At 36.1% G+C, this 27,695-nt stretch overlaps 5 protein-coding genes across 5 annotated transcripts; 2 read left to right on the top strand and 3 right to left on the bottom strand.

Annotated features, from left to right (window-relative positions):
• Positions 1 to 1,851: 1,851 nt before the first annotated feature.
• LOC141351144 (uncharacterized) lies at positions 1,852 to 13,471 on the bottom strand. The gene is made up of 12 exons (XM_073857636.1): positions 13,408 to 13,471; positions 7,832 to 7,890; positions 6,985 to 7,041; positions 6,808 to 6,906; positions 4,797 to 4,854; positions 4,634 to 4,677; positions 4,459 to 4,542; positions 4,307 to 4,390; positions 4,118 to 4,201; positions 3,962 to 4,015; positions 2,004 to 2,054; positions 1,852 to 1,931 (listed from the first exon to the last, which is right to left on the bottom strand). The coding sequence occupies exons 2-12, from the start codon at positions 7,857 to 7,859 to the stop codon at positions 1,894 to 1,896; spliced, it is 681 nt and encodes a 226-aa protein (XP_073713737.1). The 5' UTR covers positions 7,860 to 7,890; positions 13,408 to 13,471; the 3' UTR covers positions 1,852 to 1,893.
• Positions 10,659 to 11,382, bottom strand: LOC141351145 (noggin-2-like). The gene has a single exon (XM_073857637.1). It carries the CDS (start codon positions 11,380 to 11,382, stop codon positions 10,756 to 10,758), a length of 627 nt encoding a protein of 208 aa, XP_073713738.1. The 3' UTR covers positions 10,659 to 10,755.
• Positions 13,451 to 18,106, top strand: LOC129436596 (N-acetylglucosamine-6-phosphate deacetylase). The gene is made up of 12 exons (XM_073857634.1): positions 13,451 to 13,563; positions 14,190 to 14,312; positions 14,776 to 14,908; positions 15,002 to 15,141; positions 15,269 to 15,323; positions 15,472 to 15,684; positions 15,764 to 15,852; positions 15,957 to 16,101; positions 16,178 to 16,285; positions 16,423 to 16,491; positions 16,576 to 16,677; positions 17,787 to 18,106. The coding sequence occupies exons 2-12, from the start codon at positions 14,226 to 14,228 to the stop codon at positions 17,858 to 17,860; spliced, it is 1,215 nt and encodes a 404-aa protein (XP_073713735.1). The 5' UTR covers positions 13,451 to 13,563; positions 14,190 to 14,225; the 3' UTR covers positions 17,861 to 18,106.
• Positions 18,107 to 18,250: 144 nt separating this feature from the next.
• Positions 18,251 to 22,135, bottom strand: LOC129436597 (jmjC domain-containing protein 8). Its single transcript, XM_073857635.1, has 9 exons — positions 21,923 to 22,135; positions 21,746 to 21,835; positions 21,074 to 21,118; positions 20,851 to 20,951; positions 20,394 to 20,462; positions 20,173 to 20,292; positions 20,010 to 20,077; positions 19,452 to 19,586; positions 18,251 to 18,520 (listed from the first exon to the last, which is right to left on the bottom strand). Exons 1-9 carry the CDS (start codon positions 22,051 to 22,053, stop codon positions 18,440 to 18,442), a joined length of 840 nt encoding a protein of 279 aa, XP_073713736.1. The 5' UTR covers positions 22,054 to 22,135; the 3' UTR covers positions 18,251 to 18,439.
• A 760-nt stretch (positions 22,136 to 22,895) lies between these two features.
• On the top strand, positions 22,896 to 26,360 carry LOC141351143 (mitochondrial thiamine pyrophosphate carrier-like). The gene is made up of 6 exons (XM_073857633.1): positions 22,896 to 23,093; positions 23,849 to 24,004; positions 24,113 to 24,283; positions 24,575 to 24,749; positions 24,875 to 25,005; positions 25,128 to 26,360. The coding sequence occupies exons 1-6, from the start codon at positions 22,968 to 22,970 to the stop codon at positions 25,305 to 25,307; spliced, it is 939 nt and encodes a 312-aa protein (XP_073713734.1). The 5' UTR covers positions 22,896 to 22,967; the 3' UTR covers positions 25,308 to 26,360.
• Positions 26,361 to 27,695: the final 1,335 nt, after the last annotated feature.

The following is a 27,695-nucleotide window of genomic DNA, read 5'->3' as shown; positions in this document are numbered from 1 at the left end:
TTATGTAATCAGTTAATGTTTCTTTTTTTTTTTTTGTTTCACTTCGCTTTCTTTCAGATTGGCTAAATAGTCCTGTGGCGTGACATGACATTGTCAAGTAAAAATAATCTATGTATTATAATAATGACTTTGAATCTCCACGTATAAAAATTAACAAAGACTAAGTGAAACAAAGTTTTAGATGAAGTAAATCACATAATAAGCCAGTTTGTTGAAATTTGCATTGATGCTAAAAACAATTATGCTGAATGTTTTATTATTTGCAGTGTGACACATTTTTAATATGACTTAAAAATATAGTTGTGTATAAAATATATCGTCTTTGGCTACACAGCTGCCAGTCACAACCCTTAAAGGAATAGGCACCAAAAAAAGACTGTTGTCGTCATTTACTCACCCTTATGTTGTTCCAAACTTTCTTTGTTTTGCTGAATACAAAGTAAGATATTTTAAAAAATATTTATAAGCAAGCAGATGTAGGCCACCATTGACTTCCAACGTAGGAACAAATAATACCATTGCAATGAATGGTGCCCCAGATCTGTTTGGTTATTAAAATTTTTCGAAATATCTTCATTTGTGTTTAGCAGAACAAAGAACATGCATACAAGCCCGGAACAACACAAGGGTGAGCAAATGACGACAAAATTGTAAATTCTTCTGGTGCCTATCCCTTTAAAACTAGAATGCAAGATATACTGTCAGTATATTCGTTTTTTAGTATAAATATGAAATATTCTTAAATCAAGATGCATTTTTAAGATTAGCAAAATGACCCAAAATATTAAGTCTTGTTTCCTGAAAAAATAAAAGAAAATCAAGTTTATGTTTAAAACAAGTAAAATATCTGCCAGAGGGGTAAGAAAAATAAACTTGAAGTTTATTGAATTAAGTTGAATTTATTGGTAACACTTTACAATATGGTTATATTTGCTAACATTGTCTTATAGCTAACGTGACATAACAATGATCAATATAGTTTTATAGGATTCACTGTAAGAAAAAATTGTCAAAATATGTACCCCAGAAGTAATTGGGACTGTACCCTTTCAAAAATAGTACCTTAAAAGTGCATACTGGTTCAAAATGTATCTGTAATTATGTTTAAGGACCTTTCTAAAAGGTACAGTGACAGCTGTGTGTACTACTAACATTTGTTAGTATTTGTAATGCAAATACAGTTATGCATACATATTCATGGTGCATGTTAACAGTTACACCTTTTAATTTTATTAATGTATTAGTAATGCTAAAATTAACCTGAACTAAGATTAATAAATGCTGTAGACGTATTTTTAATTTACATGTTAGCAAATGTTAGCAAATCTTATTGTAAATTGTTACGTTTTTTTTTCTTATCTCACTGGCAGACATTTTTACCTATTTTAAGCCTTAATATCTTAGGTCATTTTGCAAGTAAATGTATCTCGGTTGAATCATTTTTAGGTACTTGTACTGAAAAACAAGACAACCCTTTTATCAACACTTTAAAACAGTAAACATTTTTCACCAATCATATTGCACAAATTTGAGAAAAAAATCCATAATGGTGGCAGAATTTTCATAATGTATGGCAGGATAGTAACAAGTGGGTAATGATATAATTATTTATACCTGAACTGGTTTTCCCCACCCACATGGTGTTAGTTATCAACAGAAACCTGCTTCAGGTTCAGTGAGATTAATCTAACACATTCTTGATGGTGTGGGATTAAAATATTTCTCTAAAGTTCACATATGAATAAGGCACAATATGACTTAGAGTCTCTCTCTGGGGCTAACACTTAATCTCAATCTCTCTTTTTCACTCTATCAAATAATCAGATATAAAATACTGTGTCCAACTCAGAGTATATTTCATTTCAGTATCGTTTATTTTCATCAGTCCATCTCTTACTGGAAAGGGATTCCATTCATCTGTTCATATGAATCTGAAACACGCATACACACAAATAAATAACACGTAAAAATACACATCATTTTTAACACACAAACATACTCACCGTCTGTGTTGTCATACTGACAGGTTGGATCCGCCATCATTTCATATGATTCTGGAGAAAATGAACAACATTTTATTTTACTGCTAACATACTAGTTTTAAAGTGCTCCTGTAAAGTCTTTTAAAGGACAGTTAAAGGACAAATTTAAACCATAGAGACTGTTTAGACCTGGTTTTATGATGTGATCCGATTGACCAAAACACAAGTGCCAACGCTAAATACAGGGGGTGTAAAACGTTTTAAGCTCGACCACATTCAAATACGCATTCGACCGGATTGCTTTTGTGTTGTAGATCGAGCAGCCTCAAAAAAACACATACTCTCTGTATATCTATTAAATGTTATGTACCATTTTTACATCTGACCTGACTTCTAGCGTCAACCCACAGCATTCAGTGCTGTCTTTAGGATTTCATTGCCTCTTATAAGGCAAAAAAAAACCATTTCTTGGCCAAAAATATGTTATATCTATTTTTTATTTGTTTATTTGTTTATTACTTAAATATTAAATATTTACATATTTATCATTTATAATTTATTTACTTATTTATAAAATATTTTTAAATTTTGTAGAAATTAAAGCTTAATAACATCAACAAATTGCCTTGATGTATACCTTTGTACTATATAAATAAATAAATATAAATATAAATGTTTATTTTTTTATTAAAAATATATTTAGTTTTAACCTTCTTATATTAAAATACAGTAGGCTACTGTGCAAAAGTCTTAGGCCACCATGCCAGAATTATATTTGTTGTTTTGCAATGTTATAGTGATCATATATAATTGGTTTCTTTAATAGAATACATCCAGAAAATACAGGAAATGTGTTTAGTATTAAAAACTGTTTAAAAATGTAAACAGGAAACTGCAGGATCTCTTAAACCTAAATAAAATTAAATCCTAATTTTAAAGTAATTAGTCTTTTTACTTCATTCTGCTCAAAAACGTTCAAGATGTGTTTAGTGCCAAGGTTACATTAAAATGTTACATTAAATGTTGCTGGAGACTTGCCATTGGCTGTTGTATTTGAATGAATAAATAAATAATGAGGTGAGTCTAAGAAAGGATAAGGGACTATTTTGGGCATGTTTTACTATAAAAAAAGTTTTAATTTAATATGTGTTGGGTTATTACGTTTATGTTATACTAAATTGCATTGTTTCTGATATATATTTTAAAGATGTGGGTTTTTTAGTTACCGTCATAGAGTAGTACTTTTCCTGTGACTTAAATACCTCTGAAAAGACCACCAGGCTTGAACAAGCTAATCAGACGATAGTGGGCGGGAGCTGTAAACGCTAGCGCTTGCTTAAAGAAGACGTTTTTTGTTTAAAGAGACTTCGTTTTTTTTAAGGTTGGCTGAACATTTTTGGGGGGGCAGAAGGAAAATCTGGGGGGGCAATGCCCCCCCAGCCCCCCCGTAGACCCGGCCCTGTATGTGTGTGTGTTTTAAATTAATTTATTTTTTTAAATATATTTTAAAATATTCAAAAATGGCCAAAAAATTCTTGGTTCAAGGTACATTTTTGTAAACATATTTCAATACATATATTTTTGGCCATTTTTGTATATTTTTTAAATATTTTTAAAATTATATTTTTTTGCCATATGAGTAACAAAAGAAGCAGCAGTACTCTCACATATTATTAGTACGTGTCAATTCAAACACGTCATTTCTCCCGCTTGTATTTTAACGACTCGCCCACAGACCATCCACTAAAAGTAATCAGGGCATAAGGGGTCGAAAGTGGACAAAAGAGACGGATTAAAACACCAGGTGTGAACAGACATGTGTCTCTCTCGTCCACGTGTAATCCGATCAATTAAAACGCATCTTAATACCAGGTGTAAACAGGGACTTTGAGTCAACATGTAGCATCATGACTGTAGGCAATACGTTTTTCATTTACATGTGACTGAATAATATTGATAGCACATATAAACACACTGACCTGTGTCTGTATGAGTGAGGTTCTGCTGTCCGTCATCATCAGGATTGATATAATCTATGCCAGGAGAAATATTTAAAGGAAATAAATAAACATAACATCTGAGTTTATTATATATGTTCACATTAGTGTGTGTCTCTATTAGGGGGCATGTGTTACCCTCTTCTTGTTCAGTTGGGTGCCGCTGTGAACATTTGCGGGGTTCAGCGTACAAGCTCGCCATGTTCTCATAAGACTCTCCGTCTTTATAGAAGAAAAGAAAATTGTATTTCTTTTGCAATGCCTTACAGTTTGTCATAATACAGTGTGTACGATTGTGATTGTATAAAAATATGTGTCTATCCTTACCAGTATCTGTTAGATTTTGAGGCAATTGTAAGGTATCCTGATGCGTCTCCACTCCCTCCTTCATTTCATCGGGGGTGATGTAATCTAAAACCAATAACCGTTAAAGACAATAAAACAATAACTAAGCCTTATAAATATGCACAGGACTGTACCTTGGTCTGCAGAAACATAATATGTGACTTTATCTTGATTGGTGTATATGGCCGCCTCTACGTTCTCATAAGACTGTGCGTCATCTATTAAAAAATAAAATAAATAAATAAAATAATGACATGCACATTTTAATTGAAGTATATGATACATCTGAATTAAAGAGCGGTATTTTACCTTTCTTGTTAATATTTATGTTCTGCAAACCATCTGTTGAATGCCTGTGATAGCAACACACGCAAACACCACATACATGCAAACAAATAATCAATGTTAAACACAATTTTGTCTGTGTTTTAGAAAATATATAGATTAATGAGTATCAAAAAATAACTTTTACCTAAAGCTATTATAGTTGCCCACTTGTGCATTTATGAAGGTCCTCTGCTTTGGATGTGCTGAAAGAAATGTTTTCATATATTTTAGTTCAGGAAGTCAGAAGGTTACATTGGAGCTAATGAGTACTAGGCAACATGTTAAAATGTATAAATGCCATTTTATTAGATTTGACTAAGTTGTGTTTTTAAAAAAAAGTTCAAGCACACGTTTACAAACAAATAGGTGACCCTGGACCACAAAACCAGTCATAAGGGTCAATGTTTTAAAATTATAGATATATTAGAGATATATACATTATCTGAAAGGTGAATAAATAAACTTTCATTGATGTTTGGTTTGTTAGGATAGGACAATATTTGATAGAGATACAACTATTTGAAGATCTGAAATCAAAATATTGAGAAAATTGCCTTTAAAGTCTTTAGCAACACATTTTACCAATGATAAATACATTTTACAAAATTTACAAAATATATTGATAATTTTGACCCATAAAATGTATTGTTGGCTAACTATACCTGTGCGCATTATGACTGGTTTTGTAGTCCATGACATGAGTATTTTCTAGAATTCGGGTCTATTTATGTCCCCAGGGTGTAATTCTATTAAAAACCAATCAAATCTAATAAATTTGAGCACCATTAATTAGTATAAACAAAAACAAGCCTAGACATTTTTATTGGCTGCTCTTACTAATAATTTTATCACATTTTATTGGTGTTTCGTGGTACAATATTGGTGTTTTGGTGTTGTCCTTCACCAGAGTTTTCACATGTCGTGCCATATCTCAAACATTATTTATCACAAATTAATAAAAAAATATGCATATGAATTAAATGTTACTTGAACTAATAAACTATATTCACAGTTTAAGCATATATATGCACTTTGTTCTTTATTTTGCGTAATTTCTACCTGTCCCAGGGTTTAGCTGTCATTACCAACATGCTCTGCATAAAGGGACTTTCCACTTTTTTTTCATCAAAAGTTTATTTGGTAGCCATGGTAACCTAATGACATAGTGGAGCACATTGATTTCAAGCCGCAAGACTGATGCCTTGATGTCCAGAAAAGTAAGTAAATCTACTCTTTATTCTTTGTGTTGGGCATGTACACTTATTATGCGTCATTACCATATGTGTTGTATTTCTATATTTTTAAAATATTTTTATCACTTTAATAGTTAAAATGGTGTACATTACATGTAAAAAGCTAGCTACACTTCCTTAGTCATCATCTTAGCTAGTAGGGCTAGTTTTTTTGACAAAATGTCATTACCAGCACAGTCATTACCAGCACAATACATAATTTTGCCAATAAATTATGTATAAATAACAAAAGCATCCTACAATTGTACATTTCTGACAATGTATAAAAAAGTTTTGATATATGGTTTTCACTTAAAATAAGCTTAATGAAACCACAAAATGTTTTAAAAGCACCGATTTATCATTTAAGTTTTATTTTTTACATATATTCGATGATGTGATGATAAAGACACATTTTTCTTGACATAGTTAAGAAAATGGCAAAAAAAATCATACATTTCCTTATCTTATGGTCTCAACAAGCTCATAATGTCGCTCATGATTTAAGGACTGATCATTTGATATATACCAATTAGTCAAATTTGGAATTTTAATTTTCAAAATTGCAGCAACCCAATTTGGCCCTTAATCTGAGAAATACCCGAATACAGACGTAGCCTATTTTGACACTTTTTGGGTATTAAGCATTAGTGAAATATGTGCAGAATGAATATGATGAACCGGACCAGATGCTTAAATGTCATTGTGAAAATGGCTCAGAAAAATTACTTTAGATCTAAGAAAAGTTCTAGGTAATTTTTGGTTGTGTAATGCAATGACTTTCACACATTTTGAAAGCGTTTGTGTCAAAATGTTTTTTTGAGGTCACTGTTCTGTACTATACATGTTATTTTACAATTCACATATTTTATGATAGTATCATTCTTGTCATGTCGTTTAATGTGTGTGCAAGTTCACACTCACTTTTGGGTCGTTGTGTTTTGCAGATAAAGGTGAACACAAAGATGCCAATAACAAACGCTGAGGCAGGAACTGAGTAGAGTATCCAGTCAGGCCGAGACACTAAACATAACAAATAAGAAATGAATATCTTCTGCCTGATTTATAAAGACATCACAAACACACATACACATACCGTACCTGTTCTGGGTGAGTTGTTTCTTATTGGCCTGGCATCAGGTTTGGTGATTAACAGACCTACAGAAGATGTAAATGTAGATTGCAACAGTTTAAAAACACAATCTCAGATTTATTAAGTTTAGTTATTTTTTATAAACAGCATTATCTGTATACCAGAACTAAAAGGTTATTAATGCAACATCCTCATACATTCGGTCTGAATTTCTTTGTCACACAGATCCCAAGGGAGGGACTAGTTGTGGTTTTTCTCGGTATTCACACCAGCTGCATTTATATTTCCTTTATAACAGGCTGTTTGTAAGACAAATATTTACAGCTATACTGTATTTTAAATATTTGAAATGTCTAAACTTTTATATGGTCATTAAAAATTACCAAAATTAGCCATCATAACTGGCATTTTGAAAGCACATTCGCAAAATGCATTTCCACATGTAGTTTCTTGTACAGTAAATGTGTTTCATTAACAGAAATACAAAAATATATTATTTATTTAAAAACACCAAAAGTTGTATAAATAATAGTTATATAAAGTTAATCAGAATTTTGAACACACATACTCATTTACAAGAATCTTTTGTTAAAAAACAAATAGCTGTAATTATGCAGCTGGTTGCCAGTAACTTACTGTAGAAGATAAACACTGAAAATGTTTCATGTAACTTTTAAAAAACTGTTGCCAGTAAATAGCATAAATGTAAAATCTACAGTAAGTTACTGACAAGCAGCTGCCAATAATACTGTCATTTCTACAGTTTTTTACAGTGTATTCATGTTAAAACCAACCCAATTTTTCTGTTTACACACACCACTTTCATCAGCTATGCGTATAAATTAGACTCAATACCTGTATTACTGCTCTCTGTTGCGTTCATCTTGATGTTCACGGAAATGTGTGCAACAGAACTGACAGTCAAAGAAGATGTGAGGGATAAACAGATGTGACGGAAGAGACGGAGAGAGAGAGAAACATGTAAAAAGGAGAAGTGAGAAAAGTAAAGAGTCAAAAACAATATTTTGCTTTCCCTCACAAATTGCCTTTTTATTTTATATTGTGCTTATGTTTTGCATGTCTGTAATGCGAAAAAATATAAGACATTCTGACAATAACAACAATATATTTATATTTATGCTATTCTATTATTACGATTGTTTAAATATTGAAAGCAAATAGGTTTCACTATTAGTGGTCGACCGATACGGGGGGGTTTTATGGGCGATGACAAGGGCTGTCACAACGATTAAATAATCGTCTCATCGTGATTGTTAGACCTCATCACAATGATTTCAGATCACCACAATGATTGCACATCTCTTTAAAAAACACAAGGGGGAGCTGCAGCGCCTGTATAAACGAGACCGTATCAGATGGCGTTCCTTAACTGACAGTGTAATGTAGGGGCGGGCCAATCCTATTCTTGGGATCGGGTATCGAGCCGATCCAGACCTTTTTTGCTGGATCGGGTATCTAACTTACAGGGCTGAAAAAGCACTATAAACATTTGTATACACTTTAAGTCTTTCTAATATATTTGACAGCTTTATGCAAAAAACGATATTTAAAGATATTTAAGGTCACAAAACTCAATGGTTTGGTTAATGCACTGGAGTAGCGGTGAATTAAATGCAGAAAAACTAGGATCAGATCAGTATTGGCCGATACTCAGAATTCAAGTATTGAAATCAGATTGGTATGGGAAAAGTGGTGTCAACCCACCACTAGTGTAACGCAATACATTGCAAAGCCATTCAATACAGTGGAAAAAACAGCATTTAAATTAATGCTGCAAAACTTTGATAAGCAGTATGAACAACCAAAACATAGGCTACATTTACAAAACAGCAAATCCTAATTTAGGGAAGTGAAGGATGTTATCTTAAGGATCTGTAAGAAATAGTTTTTTTGCAGCCACTACAGACATGTGGTCCAGTACTAATATCACCTTAGTAGTAGGATTGACTACTATTTAAGGCATTTTCTGGTATAGTTATTTTCAGTTATTTTTCAGAAACTTTATTGTGTTTATTTCTTATAAAGAATTTTCAGTTTTTGAAAGATATATTCATAAAATTATTACTTTTAAATATGTGTTATGTGTATTACTGCCAGGTAAACCTTGCAAAAGATTTAAATAATCACAACAATGTGTGAATATTTTATGAACAAACAAAAAATGTATGAGACTTAAATGTCAAAGCAATAAAACAGACAATTAATCATCATAATCGGCAAAGTGCTAAAAGAGGCAATTAATCGTCACAATCGTCACAATTTATTAGACAATTAACCATATCGGACAAATTTCATGTGACAGCCCTATCGATGCCAAAATTGAGAATGTAGTGTGGCAGACTGGCAGATATGAGGCAGAAATAACGCAAATGTAATTACAGTAAATGAGAGACAAAACTGAAAACAAAGAGACAAACAAAATGAAAGAAAATTGCTGAAACTAAATAAACATTTCTTATGCATAATTTTATAAACATACCATTTTAAGTTAAAAATATATCTACAAGAAATACTGTAAATGACAGATTTTTCTGCACACCAGAGGGTTGTTGTGTGTAACAAATTAATGTGAACAATGATTGGTCATTTTACTGTCTGTCACACCTTGGCTTTACATCAAACTTTTTTCCATTACAGACAACAAATTTAAGGAAAAGAAACATTTATTGGGCGATTAAAAAATATATAAATTAAATTTAAATGGTACAAATACTGTATCACTAATCACTGTTCAAAATTAATGCAATTTCCATTTTTACATGTTCACAAGCTTCTTCAATAACACAAAGCATGCACAATCGCAAATACCATAGTGAAGTACAGTGGCGTAGTGCAGGGTATACGCAGGTATACCCACCTCTTTACTTGATGGCATGGGGTATACCCACTTCTACTGGGGGCATAAATTAAGAGTATACCCACTTCTCCAGACACCACTGAGTACAACCTTTTAGTGAAGTACAAATTTAAATGCAATAAACTAACAAAAAAAAAGACGTACACAGCATAAATTAATCTTAGTGGACCACATGTTCAACATTTACGAACACATATTTAAAATCAAACATAGTATGTGTTAACATTAGTAATTGCACAATGAACTTACCTAAATGTACAATGAACAACTTCATTCCCATACACATTTAGGGCTGTGCAGTATATCGAGGTCTGCCAATATATGGTGTCAGCATCCCCCCTCTATGGGATATATCGTCAATATCTGTATGGTCTGATATATGACCCTCCTTTTTTGCAACAGAAGCTCTGATAAAAATGTACACTGAGGTCACTTTGCGTTTGTATATTTCCAAATAGGGAGGTACTCCCTGTCTTTCTTCTTTTTCATAATGCACTGTTATAATAAAGGTGACTGTGACATCTCATGGGGCTTTGACTTTCATGTAAACATGTTTTCCACTCAGCAAAAAATACCGAGATATCAGTCGAATACTGTGGCTCGTGGCAAAATACCGATACTTTCTTTGTTTGATATCGCCCAGCCCTCCAACAAATATCAATACATGCTGTAAAATATGTTGCTCATTGTTAGTTAATTATGCAAAACTCATGTTAATGAATAAGACTATTATATAAAGTGTTGTAAGCTTCATTTTCTTCTGGCAAATATACTTTATTCTAAATATGACACATATTGAAGTATTTTGCTTTTAGTGTGACATGTGACCTGTACATGTTTTCGTGATATTCACCCTGTCATCCACATAAACCATCTAAACCCAAATTATAACCATGTAGCTTTAGCACGCGCACCCGCATCGTGAAATCACTGGGTAGTGCGCAAGGATCCATGCGCAGCTCTTGAGTGCGCGCGAGCCCTGGCAGTGCCACCGCAGCAGCGTGACACTCACGGACTCTACCGGTTTGCAAAACATGCCCACTGGTAGAGAACACGACCGTTCGCTCGTGCAACGTCCCTCCTTGACGTATCGCGGCCAGAACCGGACGCCCAGATCCTTCCAGACAGACGCCACCGGGCACCGGGTGTACGACCACAACCACCGCCGAACTCTGCGCTGCGTTTTCCATCCCGCTTTGAGATCTGCGAATGTTAGCTCCTGAAACTCACGAGGCATCGGTCCGACACCAATCGCCGGCTCTTGCGTGACCTCGGACCCGTTATCCCGCGTCGGGGGGTCAATGGAGGAATAGCGGGGGTCAAAACTGCTGCCGAGTTTTTGCCACAGAAAGCGAGGAAGTAAATCCCGCTGCCCCGGTTCAAGCGCCGGGTTCGGGTCCTCCTGCAGATCCGGTACTGGCAGGTGGTCGCTAGGCAACGGGCGTACGCGCAGTTGATGCTGAGGCAGCGCGAGCTGAATGGTGACAGACACGCAGAGCACGAGCCCGGGCGAAACCTTCATTTCCATTCAGTTGTTTGAATTTCTTTTTTTTTACTGTTTATTTGCAATTATTTTCCCTCAAAACGAACACAAATTTAAGTGTATAGCTTATTGTTAACAAAACCTAGTCTTCCTTTGCGTAAAATTAGTGTATTTAATGTTATCTATTACCCACAAAATTAACTTTTCTTCTTGAAAACAAGAAAAATGTAAAAATGACTTTCTGTGTCTTGTACTTTGGAGACGCCAAACGCGTCATGGTTTGCGCAGCGGCGCGTTTTATCTCACATTGCCTGTCGCCCCGTGGGCTCGAGCTCATGTCACTCGCACCTACAACACTCCTCCCACGGGTGACCTGAGACTCTTGCACGCCTAAACAAAACCTTTTCGGGCTTGTTAGGATCTTGAGGGACAGATGCTTTTATAGCATATATTTAGAAACTGTGTGTAGATTATTGATGTCTTCGAGGTTGTTTGTAAAAAATAAAGTGGCACAATTTGTGATTGGTAGCCTTCAAGTTGGCCTTTTCATCACACGTTTATGAATGACGCATTTTATCACTTTAAATCAGTCAGTTAGCTCACTACTCGACCTCTGACCTATACCAGACAATGCCTCAAGCTTCTACGTCAGTGACACCCCTTAAAACATGCACACACATACACCTCACCCACGCTAATACATCTAATCATCAAGCCAAGCATGACAGTGAGGTAAAAAACAACATACACAACTACACTCACCTAAAGGAATATTAGGAACACCATAATACTGTTTAGATTTTGAAAAAATATTTAGTTTTAACCTTTATATATCAACATCTATTTCAAAATGTATTTCAAGGGCAAGAACCATACAACCCATGGCAAGAAATTTATGCAGGTATGCAGCAAAGCATTTGTGAAGCCACAACACGCACAACCTTGAGATGGATGGGCTACAACAGCAGAAGACCCCACCGGGTACCATCTCATCTCCACTACAAATAGGAAAAAGAGGCTACAATTTGCACAAGCTCACCAAAATTCTCGACTTCTGTTGAGACATTCAGATGGTAGAGTCAGAATTTGGCGTAAACAGAATGAGAACATGGATCCATCATTGTTACCACTGTGCAGGCTGGTGGTGTAATGGTGTGGGGGATGTTTTCTTGGCACACTTTAGGCCCTGTAGTGCCAATTGGGCATCGTTTAAATGCCACAGCCTACCTGAGCATTGTTTCTGACCATGTACATCCCTTTATGACCACCATGTACCCATCCTCTGATGGCTACTTCCAGCAGGATAATGCACCATGTCACAAAGCTCGAATCATTTCAAATTGGTTTCAAAAACATGACAATGAGTTCACTGTACTAAAATGGCCCCCACAGTCACCAGATCTCAACCCAATAGAGCATCTTTGGGATGTGGTGGAACGGGAGCTTTGTGTCCTGGATGTGCATCCCACAAATCTCCATCAACTGCAAAATGCTATCCTATCAATATGGGCCAACATTTCTAAAGAATGCTTTCAGCACCTTGTTGAATCAATGCCACGTAGAATTAAGGCAGTTCTGAAGGCAAAAGGAGGTCAAACACAGTATTAGTATGGTGTTCCTAATAATCCTTTAGGTGAGTGTATGTCAAACATATTTTTGTCCAGAGAAATTTATTTTTGCTGTATGGGATTGAAGTTTGCTCTCTCATTTCCGTAATGTGTGATGTTGTAAATGTGAGAACTATGCTGTCTGACAGAAATGCAAGGGTTAGAGATTAATGTGTGTGTTTCACCCTAAAGGGTTGTTTTCAAAAGTTGTGACGCACGTGTGAGGGGTTTGTAACTGAGGGTTAAGCCCGCTAACTCAAATCTGTCCTTTAAAATTAGTGAGCCCACAGGCAATGTGCAGCTAAATTACACGCATTATATGTAAACTTGCACTGTCCTTGGCTTGCCTTGATGAATGTCAGTAACACAAAAACATACACATCTCATCCTGTTTGTTTCACGATATTATTTAGTTTTAAAGTGATTATATCAAGATAATAATGCATAAATGTCAAAACGTTACCAATGCGTTGAAGACAGACATCGCGCCTCTGTTTTAAACACGTTCTCTACTTTAGCCACGCCCCCTCATCAGCTGACGGAGCGCGTGACACACACTGCTCGAGCACTTCCTACGGAATAGAGGCGCGCGGACCAAATAAAAGTATGCGAATTAACGGTGAGTGTGTATGAAACGACAGCCGATGATCTGATATGATCTGATGATCCGATATCTAATGAAATGGACGGCTTTAATCTATTCGTCAGGTTATTTCTCTTTGTTGTGTTTGGTTGTTTGTTTATACGCGTCTGCTGCATCATTTTAACACTGTCATCAAAATCACCGCTTCTGTTTTTATAATAATGTTTCATTATGGATTAAATATTGAATAAACAATATGATCCAACTGTAAAGAGAATTATCCTGAAATAGGAAATATTGTTTGACAGTTCAAAGTTAAATCTGTATCATAAAAAGTTTATGTGTTTGTGGGTTCAAAGTGCCAATGACAGTTAGTTGTGTTTTTTTTAATATGTACAGCACTTTTCAATTAGTTTAAAAGCAAAGCATGTTATTTATCCCTTTTAAGTAAACCATAGGGATAGCTATATAATGGTTTTGGATAAATTATATAGTGTACATCATAATGCATGTGCCTGTAAGTTATTTTTATAATTTTACCCATTTCACATCCACATGGGTTTTTCTGGGTTCAGGTTGTTCAATAAATTAAACTAATTGAACAAAGAATAATTTATGTAAAAAAAACACTGAAAGACCAGAGTTCTGATTTCTCCACATAGGGTGTGTTTAAGCCTAGGGGTGGGATTTCGGGAGACATGCCATCCAACAAGAGTGTGTCTGATGCCCCAATCACACAGTTTGTGAACTGCAGGATCCTAAAAGACCACAGGCTGCAAAGGGAACATCACTTCTCTCTTATGAAACCTAAAACTCATGCCATTTTTAGGCATAGGGAAACTAGGCGGTTACCTAGGGCACCACCTGCTGCAGGGGGTGCCAATGAGCGCAAATGCATTTTAGCAGGGCACCCCATCGCCTCAATCTTAGCTAGTACATCTATCCCAGTTAAAGAGCGCTTCAGGCTAAAATTCAGAGCCTCGGACACCAAGCCAAATATGCTTTATTATCATAGTACCCTATTGATTACATATTAATGCGAACTTGTGAAGCAGTTTTTGAACTCCCTACTAAAATATCTATCCCAGTTAAGGAGGGGGGACTACTTATAGGTCTCAGAGCCCTCCCCTCGGACAGCACGCCAGATATGCTTTATTATTATCATATTTGATTACATGTTAATGGGAACTCTTGAACTACCTATAATGTTTGTACAACAGCTCATTTTCTCCATGCACTTTTAGTGAAGACCTGTGGGTTCGGGAGGGCAAGATTTTGAACCCCGAAAAGCTGTTCTTTGATGAAAAGGGTTTTGCAGATTACAAAGTTGACTGTGGGAATAAAATCATTGCACCGGGGTTCATAGATGTTCAGTTAAATGGTAAGCTATACGTATACCCTACATAAATAAAAAAAAACGGACCTTTTTTGGACTGAACTGACCTATGATTCCTTTGCATGACTGTATTGATAGGTGGGTATGGTGTTGACTTCTCCCAAGCCAGTAGTGACATCAAAGGGGGTGTGGCTTTGGTGGCCAAAAAGATTCTTGAACATGGTGTCACCTCGTTCCTTCCCACCCTCGTTACCTCTCCACCAATCATATATCACAAGGTACCATGTACCAATCACCGCCCTAAAGTGCATACAAATAAATTCTTGTGTGGTATTTAAACATAACATATTAGCTTCTCAATGACGACTGCACTAGTGATGTCACTGGCCAGCTTTTTCTCTACAGGTCATCCCAGAGATCAAAGTTCAGGACGGAGGACCTGAAGGGGCGGGGGTATTAGGTAATGCACATTTACTTTTTTACTGCAAACTGTGATGTGTCGTGCAAAGATGTAACCAAATGTTCAAGATTTATGTAATGTGTGTGATGGGTACAAGTTTGGTTTTCATACAAATCTTCCATGAGTTTACTGCTCTTATTTGTGTCAGGTCTTCACCTGGAGGGTCCGTTTATCAGTGAAGAGAAAAGAGGCGCCCACCCTCCTCAGTTCCTTCGCACTTTTAAAGCCGGGGGCGTGGCTGACCTCATAGAGACGTATGGGCGGCTGGAGAATGTTGCTATGGTAACACTTGCTCCAGAATTGGCCAATAGTGAAGCAGCAATCCATGAACTAGCAGGAAGGGGCATAGCCGTGTCACTTGGTGCGTAAGGTAATGCACAGATTTCTTAAAAGTGATAGTTTACTCGAAAATAAAAAATTTGTGATGTTTTTCTGTACAGGTCACTCGATGGCTGATCTCTCTCAGGCTGAGGAGGCTGTGCAGAACGGAGCCTCATTCATAACACATTTATTTAACGCCATGTTGCCTGTTAGTATCACATTCACACAAGATTTTAGTATCTGTATTAGTAAGGACCTCTCTTAGACATAAATATGCATACCAAACAAATTAACAGTTTTGTGCCATTACAGTTTCATCACAGAGACCCGGGCATTGTGGGATTGCTTACGAGTGACCGCATACCACCTGGCCGGATAGTTTACTATGGTATGATCGCAGATGGGATCCACACAAACCCTGCTGCCCTACGCATTGCCCACAGAGCTCATCCTGCAGGTATTCACAAACAAAACTTAAAATTGTAACATAAATGCTGTGTCATTATATTATATACGTCGTGTATGTGTTGAAGGGTTGGTGCTGGTCACAGATGCCGTGACAGCGATGGGTCTTCCACCCGGTCGGCACACACTCGGCCAACAGCAGATTGACATCCAGGGCCTTCATGCATATGTGGCAGGTCTATCGAAATGACATCATATTCGATCTGCTCTTGCACGACACAATCTGATAAACAAATATGGCTTAATACAAAGTGTGTAAATGCTTATGGGATGTACTTTGGTAGGGCTGTTCATGAATGATTTTACATTTCAGGCACCACCACATTGAGTGGCAGCATTGCGACGATGGACATGTGTGTTAGACACTTCAGAGAGGCATCAGGTTAGTGTGTCAGTGGTCTTAAACTCATGATGTTGGGTTTGTGATGTTTAGCTTATGTATGTGTATGTGCATATGTGTGTATAGGTTGTACTGTAGAAGCCGCATTAGAAGCTGCATCTCTGCATCCCGCTCAGCTGCTGGGAATCACTGACAGGAAGGGAACGCTGGATTACGGCACAGATGCAGGTACTGTATGAACACTCTTTCAGATTTTATACGGTTTATAGTTATAAAGCATCCTCTAGTGGCTACTAGAAGTATTAACATCATCATCACACCAATAAATAATGTGGTGACATTCTCGTGATGCTGATTTCACATAACATTTATCATGAGGGGACATATCATGAAAATCTGGCTTTTTCCATGTTGAAGTGCTATAATTGGGTTCCCAGTGCTTCTAACAATCTGGAAAATGTGAAAAAATCAACCCAGTTACTTAGTTTTGGTAAACCATTCTATGCAAGCATGTGGAAAAAAATGTCATTGAAATTTGGCTCCCCTTGTGATGTCAGAAGGGGTTAATACCGCCCCTTAATCTGCACCTTCCAACCACGCCACTGCCATTTAGTGCAGAGATCAGCTCTTTGCATTTTAAAGGACCCACCCAAAAACGGCACATTTTTGCTCACATCAACAAAGTGTCAATTTTAACACGTTATAATAAATTATCTATATGGTGTTTTGAGCTAAAATTTCACGTACATACTCTGGGAACACCAAAGATTTATTTTACATCTTTACATCCTTTGCCAATCCCATACCCCTCTTTCACCCTATACTTTCCTGTCATCTCCTTAATTACTTTCTATCAAATAAAGGCAAAAATGGCCCAAAAAAATTACAAAACATCTTGTTGTCGGAGCCAATGGTGTAGTGGGCAGCACTCCGGCATGTGGTGCTTTCGCACTTTGGCGACCTGAGTTTGATTCCCGGCTCGTGGTCATTTTCCAATCCCATACCCCTCTCTCCTTCCTGTACTTTCCTGTCCTCTCCTCAATCACTGTCAACATAAAAAGGCAAAATGGCCCAAAAATATAACTTAAAAAAACATCTTGTGAAATGTCCCGTTTAACAATTAATCTTTGACCAAAATATTTTGTTTAAAAATTATAACATTTTTGCATTCATAGTTTTTGTAACCAATTGTTAAACTGGGCCAAATTATTAAATTATTGTTACAAAACTGGCTATCCTAGTGACTGGCAAGGATAACGGTCTCGTTGTTAAGAGAAAGCTGACGATGTAATTTTCAGATTATTTCTAAAGTGTCTATATTCTGTGTTGTTTTATAGATTTTGTGCTGCTTGATGACATGCTGACAGTCAGGGAAACCTACATAGCTGGGCAGCAAGTCTGGAGGAAGTGACATCATCTTTTGCCATTTACTTGTCACGAAGTTACAGATTGAGCCCTGCATAAATACAAACACTTTTTATGATAATGTAGCTGGTAAAAAAGAGCCATACTGACATCACACAAACACGGGTGTGTGTCACTGCAAAGCTTAAATCGAACCACAACGGTCCAGTTATTTCAATAATTAAATATGATGATAATATAACAATAATGATTTTTCATTTTTAGTACAATAAAATTATTATTTAATACCAAATTGTTGTTTTTCGGGGTATTTGAAAGAAGATTTGCATTGCAGATTGCCTGCTATATAACTAAATATGATAATATATAAATATGATTTCCCAATGTTTAGTTTGGATACATTAAAACCAAACTCCAACGTAATAAATACACAAAGTTAATGTTTAAAACACATTTATTTTAAAAAATGTATTAAAATCAGTTCATATTCTCAATAAAACCTTTTCTAAAAGTTAATGAACTGATGGACGTGATGCTTTAAAAACATTGCGTTGGCCCATTTGAGAAAAAAGTTCTGTTTGGTCCTTCAAGTAAAAACTGACTGTGTGTGCCGTCACAGCACACTTCAACCCAGAAAAGTTGAAATGAAGACGCTGGTGTCCAGGTTTAGTGTTGCATGCCACCAGCGATCTGGAAAATACAGCACCTATACAAACACAAGAGTTTTATTTCACTTAGTTCCTAGAGGGATTAATGTCATGAAAGCATGCAGGTCATATTTCACGCCAAAATCAGCAGATAGAAATAAAGCATTGCATTTTGCATTAAAGAAAACATCTCTATTTAGTTGTTTTTCTGTAGACAGATTTTGTGAGATTGACCCAAACATGTTTAAACCGCCTACGCAAATAAACACAGTGTTAAAGGAATAGTCTACTCATTTTCAATACCAAAATATGTCATTACCTTAACTAAGAATTGTTGATACATCCCTTTATCATCTGTGTGCGTGCACGTGGGCGCTGGAGCGCGCGGCGACGCTTCGATGGCGTTTGGCTTGGCCCCATTCATTTAGTGCTACCATTTAGGGGTGGAGTTGGGGGTGACCAGGCACATCAACGTTTTTCCTGTTTAGGGCGAGTAGTTGTACGAGCAAGTTTGGTGGTGCGGAGTGGAACGTGGCGCTTTTCTGGGTGGATTTGGGGGAGGAACTATATTTTGTTGCGTGGTAGCACTTTTGGGAGTACTTCGACTCGCCTGAAAAGTCCGCTCCCCTTCTCACTCTCATAATGGGAGAGGGAGGGTGTTACTGCGCCGAGTCGAAGTACTCACAAAAGTGCTATTACGCCATAAAATATAGTTCCTCTTTTAAATCCGCTTAGAAAAGCGCTACGTTTTATTTTGTACCACCAAACTTGCTCGTATAACTACTCGTCTTAAATAGGAAAAACGTTGATGTGTTTGGTCACTTCTAACTTTATCTCTGATTGGTACTATTGAATGAATGGGGCTAAGCTAAATGCTATCAAAGCTTACGTGCACGCACACAGATGATAGAGGGATGTATCAACAATTCTTAGTTAAGGTAATAACATATTTCAATATTGAAAATGAGCAGACCATTCCTTTAACATCACCTCTCCGGGTCGTATGGTGCACTCCATCGGCCTCTGATGGAGCTCCAGGTTTGGGTATGAGAGAGAGACCCAGGACAGTGATGTGTGGTTGGGGTGGAACTCAGGTGCCTGCTCAGGTGGGTACAGGAACCAACGCTGAAACACATGCATAGGGTTCCCACACATTGGTTAACTTCAAATTCAAGGACTTAATGTGGCAGAAGAAATAAGCATTCAAATTTAACATTTTAGCATGCACACTAAAAACATCTAGAATTTTTATGACATCATCCTACATTACACAGGAATAATATGGATTTTTTTCCCCCAGAAAACTTCTTGCACAAAATAGATTCAAGCACTTTCAATGACCTGTATCCATGTATGTTAACTTTCCAGGGCCTGAATTTTTTCCCTAGATTCATAAAATTTCAAAGACCCCTGCATACATCACAAATTAAAGGACTGATGTACAATATTTTCTGTTAAAACCCTGAACATCAACAATGCACATTTATAAGCATGTGAGGGATTTCGTAAATCTTTCTTCAAAGAACGGGAACGGTGAACTCAACGCACCTTCCTGCCATATATAACTTCAGAGTAGCCGGGACCATGCCAGTGAAATGGGACGCCTGTACCTGGTCCTGCAAGAGCAGAAATGTGGTGTTTGCATTAATCTAATAAGTATCCAATTAATCCAGACACTTATTGGCAAGCATGTGTATGTATGTGCACATACCAGCAATCCCAAAACTATACGCAGGGCTCATGTAAGGAAGACTGTAAGGTGGAGCTTTATATTCTTCAAACAGTGAATGCCACTCTGTGAAGTTATTGTCCCCAAAGAAGTACAGCGTGTCTGCCGTAAATATATTAATAAGAAACAATCAGTGAAACCAAAGATGGAGGGGCTTCAGAAATTAGCTGAGTTGGTGTGAATGTACGTGGAGATAATCTGACCACTGCCAAGGGCATCTTCAGACTGAGGGGTTAACAGAAACCTCACGAATTCTTCAAATCGCACATCCACTGTTCAGAGAGGACATAACAACAACAAAACTGAAATTGCAGATCATCAGGATTGCCATACAATTAAAAATACTTGGGAATAAATGTTGTCTAGCCTAATAAAGACATTACATACTTAAAGGTGGGGTGCATGATTTTTGAAAAACACTTTGGAAAAGGGAGTCGGGCCAAGTACCAAACACACTTGTAGGCAATCAGCAGTAAGGAGCGTGTCTACTAACCGACAAAGTTGCCTGGGTTGCGTATGTGTGGGGCGGGTCTATCAAAAGAAGGTCCAGACTCTTTTAGGGTAGGGCCAGGGGCGTGTTTGTTTAGGTGATTTCATATGTCAACATCGGCTTTCAGAAATCATGCACCCCGCCTTTAACATTTGTAAAAGTGTGGTTACCTTTTTGGTACGAGTGTGTATTGGCTGTGCTGAGACGGACCGTTTTCTCTCCGTACTCTCTCAACAGATGGGATTTAGAACAAAGTAATCGGAAATTGCTGAAAACAACCAATCACATGATAGATATTATGAAATATTTATCATATATGAATCATAATAAACACACCAGATTTCTGCAAATGTACACATATTTTACAAAAGTATAACCACAATTCTTACGCTGTTATCTGTAAGTCCTCTAAGTATAACTGGTTTTGTGTAGGCATACCTGTTAAACAAACAACACCCTTAAATTTACTTAAGTTATCAAATACATTTATTTAAAGGGAAAGTTAACTCAAAATGAAAATTGTGTCCTCATTTACCCCCCTCCTCTTTGTTATTATAAACCTTCTTTATACTGTTAAACACAACAGAAGATATTTAGATAAATTATGGTAAGCACACAATTGACAGCACCCATTGACTTCCATAGTATTTGTATATCCTACTATGGGTACCGCCAACTGTGTGGCTGAAATAATTGATCAAAATATAGTTGTGTTCAACCACAGAACAAGGAAAACATACAAAGACAAATTATTTCTCATAATGTGATGAACTACATCTGTGGTTACCCTATTTTGCGTAATGACAAAAAAACAAAGTTTATTGCAATCATACGGTGACCGGCAGTTCCGGGAAATATGAACATAATATAATTAGTTCTGAGACATGGTTGGCATCTGATATCACGTGGATTGATATTTTGGTCCAATGATGTCATTATGCGATAATGTCCTTCATACTTTTACTGTGACTAAAGTGTCCAAATACTTTTGGGGTCTCTGCATGTCTGCATTGACTTTTGGGTCATTATAAACTATAAACGCGTGTGTATATTGTATGATCTTACTCGTTAATAAACTCAGTGTACGTTATGGAGTTCACATCTCTGATCTCAATGTTGCATTCGCCTTCATCCTCCATATTAAAATCCATTCCCCTGGGAAAAAAACATATGGTTTAGATAATGTTACTGTGTTATATTGACACTCGATGTTCCAGAAAAAACGAGAACAGAATCTCTCACCATCCACCATCATTTACATTTGGAGCATCTGTGCTCTCAAATGAAGACTGTAGCTGAACTAACAGCAGCAGTGACAAAACTAAAACACACTGAGCCATTCTGAATGAATCTCCTTTCAAAATTATCATCATAAGATACGCATGACAGCACCTGTGTACACAGCTTTTTAAAAGCGCATCGTCTTTACTTCCGGGTTTGAGTGCGTGAGAGACCAATCAGCGGAGGACACACCAGGATTTGGGCGGAGCCTCAGCGTTCAACTTATTTGCTTCTTTGTAATGTTTTGCGTTTTGTAAGTTTGAAATGTTTAGAAATAATACATATTTTATAAAATATATGAACATTATATGAAATATGTATATACAAAATATACAAAATATTAAAAAATAGCAATTATACAATAATGGGGTGTAAAAATAAATTAAATAAAAATAAAATAAAATAGATGAAAAGTTAGACTTTTTTAAGGAAAAAAGCTCATTATAGTTAAACATGTTTTCAAATTATTGTGTACTTCTTGATAAAACATGAACGACAGATAAGTCGTTTTATTAACATGGTTTAACATCTAGGTTGTTGTCGTGTATTGTATGTAACAAAGTTAGAAATAATATTAAAACGTTTAAAAAATAAAAATTCAATTGAAGAGGGCAGGAACTAATGTGGTCGGTGTGAGATCAAGCACGGACAGTAAATACTGGCGCACGCGCCGTTCTGTGCTGTGCATCAGTAAATATGAAGGGAACATGAGGTGTCCTCTAAGATCAATCTGCTATTATGGACTTATAAGTGAACACTCTAAAAATCAGATTTTACATAGTGCACGCCAAAGTGCACTTAAAAAGATCTGTTTATGTTTAAACGTATGTATTTTTGATGTTCTCCGTATGTTTACAGTTAATGACAATGTGTACAGACTTTTCCAAAGCTAACATTTTTTGTACATCATGCAATCGGAACTGAGTTAGTTGTCATATTCATGTAAAGCTTGTCTTCTCGATGCACAGATCTGTGGTTCTCACATCTGCATGTGATCTGATCAGGGATGGTGGGTTATGATCCAAACCTTGCGACTTTCACCCCAGAGGAAGCGGCACTGGCGGGGTCAGCTGCGGGCATGGTCACCCGTGCCCTCATCAGCCCTCTGGATGTCGTCAAAATCAGATTTCAGGTGTGTGATCTGCCTTTCACTTGTTGAAAATGATAATAGAAATCATAACAGAAACTCTAGTGAGTTTAATGGTTATGATTGGAATTGTATTGGTTTTAATTGAAACAATAATTGGGTATGTGTATCTCTCCGAGGGAGATGTTGGGTTCATTGGTGGGATGTTATTTGAAAGATATAAAAAAGTAAAAAACAATTAAATATTATTTGGAGAAGTCCAAAAATGTTCTATCAGTTAATGAAGTAATGGTTTTGGTAAACAGCTAGTATTTATAATGGAAACAATTAGATTTAATCAACAGAGCCGACTTTCTCAATTTCATTTTGTTTTCGAGTCAAAGAGGTTAAGTATGCAAATGTTTGGGTCTGAGCTGTCATTTTGTATAAAATACTGGTTTCAAAGTGTTTTTTAGGCTTAAGGCTTGATTTAACAAACTAGTAATACAAGCGCTATCATAACTAAAGAATGACTCACTTTTCCTGTGGAAATTTAGAGGACTGGACCACTCCCAAATCTACTGAGCATGCCCAGTTGAAAAAGCCAAATTGTCTGTTTTACGCCAGTCATACATGCAAGAATTTGTGGTTAGCTGTATGTGTTTTGCTATAGCCACTCGCAGGCCGTGCTGCTTTCTCAAGTTGGCATTGCAGTGTGCTTTTAGAGTTCAGGATTATATAAATCTTCATCCTCAAAGTCATGGTTTTACTTTTAACATAACAGACCTGTATTGTCTTTTTGGTTTATTTTGGTCCCACAGTTGCAGATCGAGCAGGTGTCCCCTCGCAATCCTCAGGGGAAGTACTGGGGTATATGGCAAGCCACGCGCTGTATTTTCAGGGAAGAGGGACTTCCTGCTTTTTGGAAAGGTCACATTCCTGCCCAGCTGTTGTCTGTGTGCTACGGGGCAGTTCAGGTACTGGAGGCTAATAATAAATGTGTCTATTAAAAAATCAACAGGACATTCAACAGAATACTCTTAAAGTTGTAGTCACACACTTGCTATTTGTATGTTTGGCACTAGTTTGCAAGTTTCGAGGCCCTGACAGAGCAGGTCCATAAGAGGACGCCCTATAACAGCCAGACGGCAGGAGTTCATTTCATCTGTGGCGGTTTGGCTGCGTGTTCTGCCACGATGGCCTGCCAGCCGCTCGACACCCTCCGCACACGCTTTGCTGCACAGGGCGAACCCAAGGTCAGGGGGCGTATGATGTTGTGCATTACAAAACACCTTTTGTGCATATCAGAATGCATGGAAAACAGACTAAATATGAATATAAATAATACGATAAAAGTTATAATAAAATTATTAATTTAATAATTTAAATCTCATGATGTAAGATTTTTTTGCATTAAGATATTCAAAAACTACAAGCAGAGTGTTTAAGATAAATGTTAAATGACTAAATGATTACTAATTGCAATTACACCAATACTAGTTACAATTTAGTGCATCTTGCATTTCACTTTCCCACTTTTATTTCAGATTTATCGTAACCTCAGACATGCAGTGGTCACAATGTACCGCACAGAGGGTCCACTCACATTCTACAGGGGTCTTACACCCACTTTAGTGGCAGTCTTTCCATACGCAGGCATGCAGTTCTTCTTTTATAACATCCTAAAGAAGCTACTACAACCCCAGGACACTAAATCTAAAGGTGAGAGTAAAACTTTTTTCTCTGGTCTTTGTCTAATAAAATTTGTTTATGCATAAAGTTTTAATAACGTCAGTCTTGTTCTTCATTTCTGTGCTGAAATTAACGTTGCCGTCTGTTATTTTTAGGAAGTTTACAGAGTCTCATCAGTGGTAGTTTTGCCGGAGTTATCAGTAAAACTATCACATATCCATTCGACCTGTTTAAAAAGAGACTTCAGGTGGCCGGATTTGAAGAGGCCAGGATGCAGTTTGGACAGGTAACATTTTAACAGTGGTTAGGTTTATCTAATTTTGATCAACATATCAGCTATATTACTTACCAGGAGTTCACATATGATTTATGCTTAATTTATTACATAGTTTTTAATTTTCTGTAAAGGTGCGGGCATACCGTGGATTTGTAGACTGCGTGGTGACTATAGCCAGAGAGGAGGGACCACGGGGTTTCTTTAAGGGTCTCTCACCCAGTCTGCTAAAGGCCGCTATGTCCACAGGCTTCACTTTTTTCTGGTATGAGTTCTTCATCAATGCCATTATCAGCCTGAAGGGGAGCCAGTGAGCCACCAGAGGAGAATTTGAAAGTCAGAGGTCTGGTACTGTATATACAGTATGTTAGGATGAGTCATTTATACAAAGATTTGGATGTGAAGCGGGACCAGGGCTCCTCTGAGAATTACTCATGCTTTTGCGATTTTTACCTCTGACTCGCTCAAAAGATGCCTCAAATGAAACAAGTGCATGAAATGTTCCCTGTTTACATTAACAGTGAGCTTTACCTCTGGAGACTTTAAAATCATTGTTACACATCTTTAGAGTTTTAATGTTGTCTTGTAATTTTGCCTTCTGTGTAATGGTGTATATTATTGCTTTTATATATAAACACTGGATGACAGAATGCTATTATTTTGTTTTACTGTTATGTATTTTTTTAACCTTTAAACCATGGGTCTTCAACAGGGGGTCAGAGGACCATTGGGCGTCTATGGTGGTATTAGGGGGGGTCATTGATAACAAAAAAATAGTTTTTGGAAAAATAAAATTAGGCATCAAACAAAAATGCATTAAAAGGCTAATAATAAAAACTTAAAATGGAGAGAATATCATTCTCACAATAAAATCTATTAAGTTAAATTAAAATGTTATGTAGGATGCCAAGAAAATATTTTAATATATTTGAAACATTTATAATCATAACAAAGAATGTGTTATAAATAATAATAAATACACTCTTAATTTGATACATGTATCTATACTTTAAGGGGTCCTTGAAAGGTTGAGACCTTTGCTTTACACCATATACCCAGTAAGCAGAGATTCAGTCGATATGTTGTAGTGTTAGCATTTTTAAATTTGGTCTGGTTTTATGTAAAAGAATGGAAAATTATATTTTAAGTTTGAACATGTTACCTCTTGTTGTGACTATACTTATGCTGCGCTTTATTTATTATATCTCTGACTGTTAAAACAAGCTCATTTAAGGTTCAGTGGATGTATTTTTTTACCCTGTGTCCCTTTGTTTAAATGTATCGTTCATTTAATAATTTTAGGGGGCAATCTGTGTGACATAAAAGACAACAAGCAGCTATTTTTCTAATAAAATATTTTATTGTGACATTTGTTGTGCTTTTTCTCAATGCTTTTGATTAGAGACACATTTTACTGTTGAATGATGTTTGGTAAACATATGATTTCAAATAAAACTTTTAATATAAGCTTAATGTAACTTTAATGTAGTATTAAGTACACTGTAAAAAAACAACCAGATTTTACATGAAAATGCTGTTTTTCAACAAAACACACTGTAAGCCCATACAGGTTGATTGAACTTAAAAAAAAAATATGGAATCGTTGCCCAAAAAAAGTTAATTTTGCCTGGTTGAAATAACAATTAATTTTAAGTTTAATTGACTTAATGTTTTAATTCCTTTCTAAATTCCTGCGCTCTTAACCCGGATGAGTTGGCATTACTAGAAATTTGTGAGGAAACCTGTTTGCATATAACTTTAGTTTTTATCACTTTATATTACTTTTGATGTTATAAATGGTATTATAACACAAAATTATTGACTGACTTAAATCAATCATTGAATAAACGTGATTCTCCACAGAAACACACACAAAACAGTGTTTTTGATACATTGTCAGTACTGTGGAGAGAAATATAATAAAATGTTCTGAACAGGGGTCATGTAAGGAAACACTGATCACCTGAACGGTGACTTCACAAAATTATAATTTACAACAAAACAACATTAATAATATAAGAGCTTAAACCATATGACATTTTATTAACAAATATTTGTGTAGAGAAAGTTCTTATCAGTTTTTATTCTGTGAAAAAGTGAAAAATAATCCAAATATTCAGGCGCAAAGGATTATGGGTATTCCTCACAACATGAATAATAATTTTAAGTTCATTTTACTTGAATGTTTTAGTTTAATGGATTTTGTAAGCTTAAAAGTTAAATCAACTAAACATTTTAAGTTTTAGCTTCAAACCAGAAAATATTAAGTGATGTTAACTTGGTTGTTTAAGTAAAGACATTTTGCTCCAGAGAGTGCAGTAAAATACTGTCGAAATGTACATCTTGCATCCTAAAATTAAATTGTTCAAGGCAACTAGTTTCCCAAATGAAATTAGTTGGGTATTAATACGGTAACATATTGTTTAATATAGGGGAGGTGTTAATTAGAACTGTAAATTACAGTAGATTGCTGGCAACATAGTTGGCAATAGTTTACCATGATGTAGCACATTGTACAGTGTATATTTATATCTGTGTTTTTCTTTGACAAACTTTTTTCTACACTGAAAAAAAATATTCAATTTACTAAATTTTTTAAGGTAAATGGTCGCAATCAATTCATTCAAGCTACATCCAAACAAAACAAAAAAAAATAGAAAAACAAAAACTTTTGTTTAAATGTAGCTTTAATAAATGTATTG

Source organism: Misgurnus anguillicaudatus, chromosome 19 (genome assembly GCF_027580225.2).
Source record: "Misgurnus anguillicaudatus chromosome 19, ASM2758022v2, whole genome shotgun sequence".
NCBI classification, from domain to species: Eukaryota; Metazoa; Chordata; class Actinopteri; order Cypriniformes; family Cobitidae; genus Misgurnus; species Misgurnus anguillicaudatus.
Note: the sequence above shows the minus strand (reverse complement) of the source record. Positions and strands in the feature narration are given on the sequence as shown.

Excerpts from the sequence above, each read along its gene's own strand:
- LOC141351144 (XM_073857636.1), bottom strand. The coding sequence starts at position 7,859 with ATGAACGCAACAGAGAGCAGTAATACAG. Across the intron at positions 4,543-4,633 it reads CATAAATATTAACAAGAAAG|ATGACGCACAGTCTTATGAG; the intron begins GTAAAATACCGC and ends ATTTTTTAATAG. Across the intron at positions 4,016-4,117 it reads CCCAACTGAACAAGAAGAGG|ATTATATCAATCCTGATGAT; the intron begins GTAACACATGCC and ends CTCCTGGCATAG.
- LOC141351145 (XM_073857637.1), bottom strand. The coding sequence starts at position 11,382 with ATGGAAATGAAGGTTTCGCCCGGGCTCGTGCTCTGCGTGTCTGTCACC.
- LOC129436596 (XM_073857634.1), top strand. The coding sequence starts at position 14,226 with ATGCCATCCAACAAGAGTGTGTCTGATGCCCCAATCACACAGTTTGTG. Across the intron at positions 15,324-15,471 it reads TGAAGGGGCGGGGGTATTAG|GTCTTCACCTGGAGGGTCCG; the intron begins GTAATGCACATT and ends TATTTGTGTCAG. Across the intron at positions 15,853-15,956 it reads TATTTAACGCCATGTTGCCT|TTTCATCACAGAGACCCGGG; the intron begins GTTAGTATCACA and ends GTGCCATTACAG.
- LOC129436597 (XM_073857635.1), bottom strand. The coding sequence starts at position 22,053 with ATGATGATAATTTTGAAAGGAGATTCATTCAGAATGGCTCAGTGTGTT. Across the intron at positions 20,293-20,393 it reads TGAAGATGCCCTTGGCAGTG|ACACGCTGTACTTCTTTGGG; the intron begins GTCAGATTATCT and ends TATTTACGGCAG. Across the intron at positions 19,587-20,009 it reads AAGTTATATATGGCAGGAAG|CGTTGGTTCCTGTACCCACC; the intron begins GTGCGTTGAGTT and ends CATGTGTTTCAG.
- LOC141351143 (XM_073857633.1), top strand. The coding sequence starts at position 22,968 with ATGGTGGGTTATGATCCAAACCTTGCGACTTTCACCCCAGAGGAAGCG. Across the intron at positions 24,750-24,874 it reads CCAGGACACTAAATCTAAAG|GAAGTTTACAGAGTCTCATC; the intron begins GTGAGAGTAAAA and ends TGTTATTTTTAG. Across the intron at positions 25,006-25,127 it reads CCAGGATGCAGTTTGGACAG|GTGCGGGCATACCGTGGATT; the intron begins GTAACATTTTAA and ends TTTTCTGTAAAG.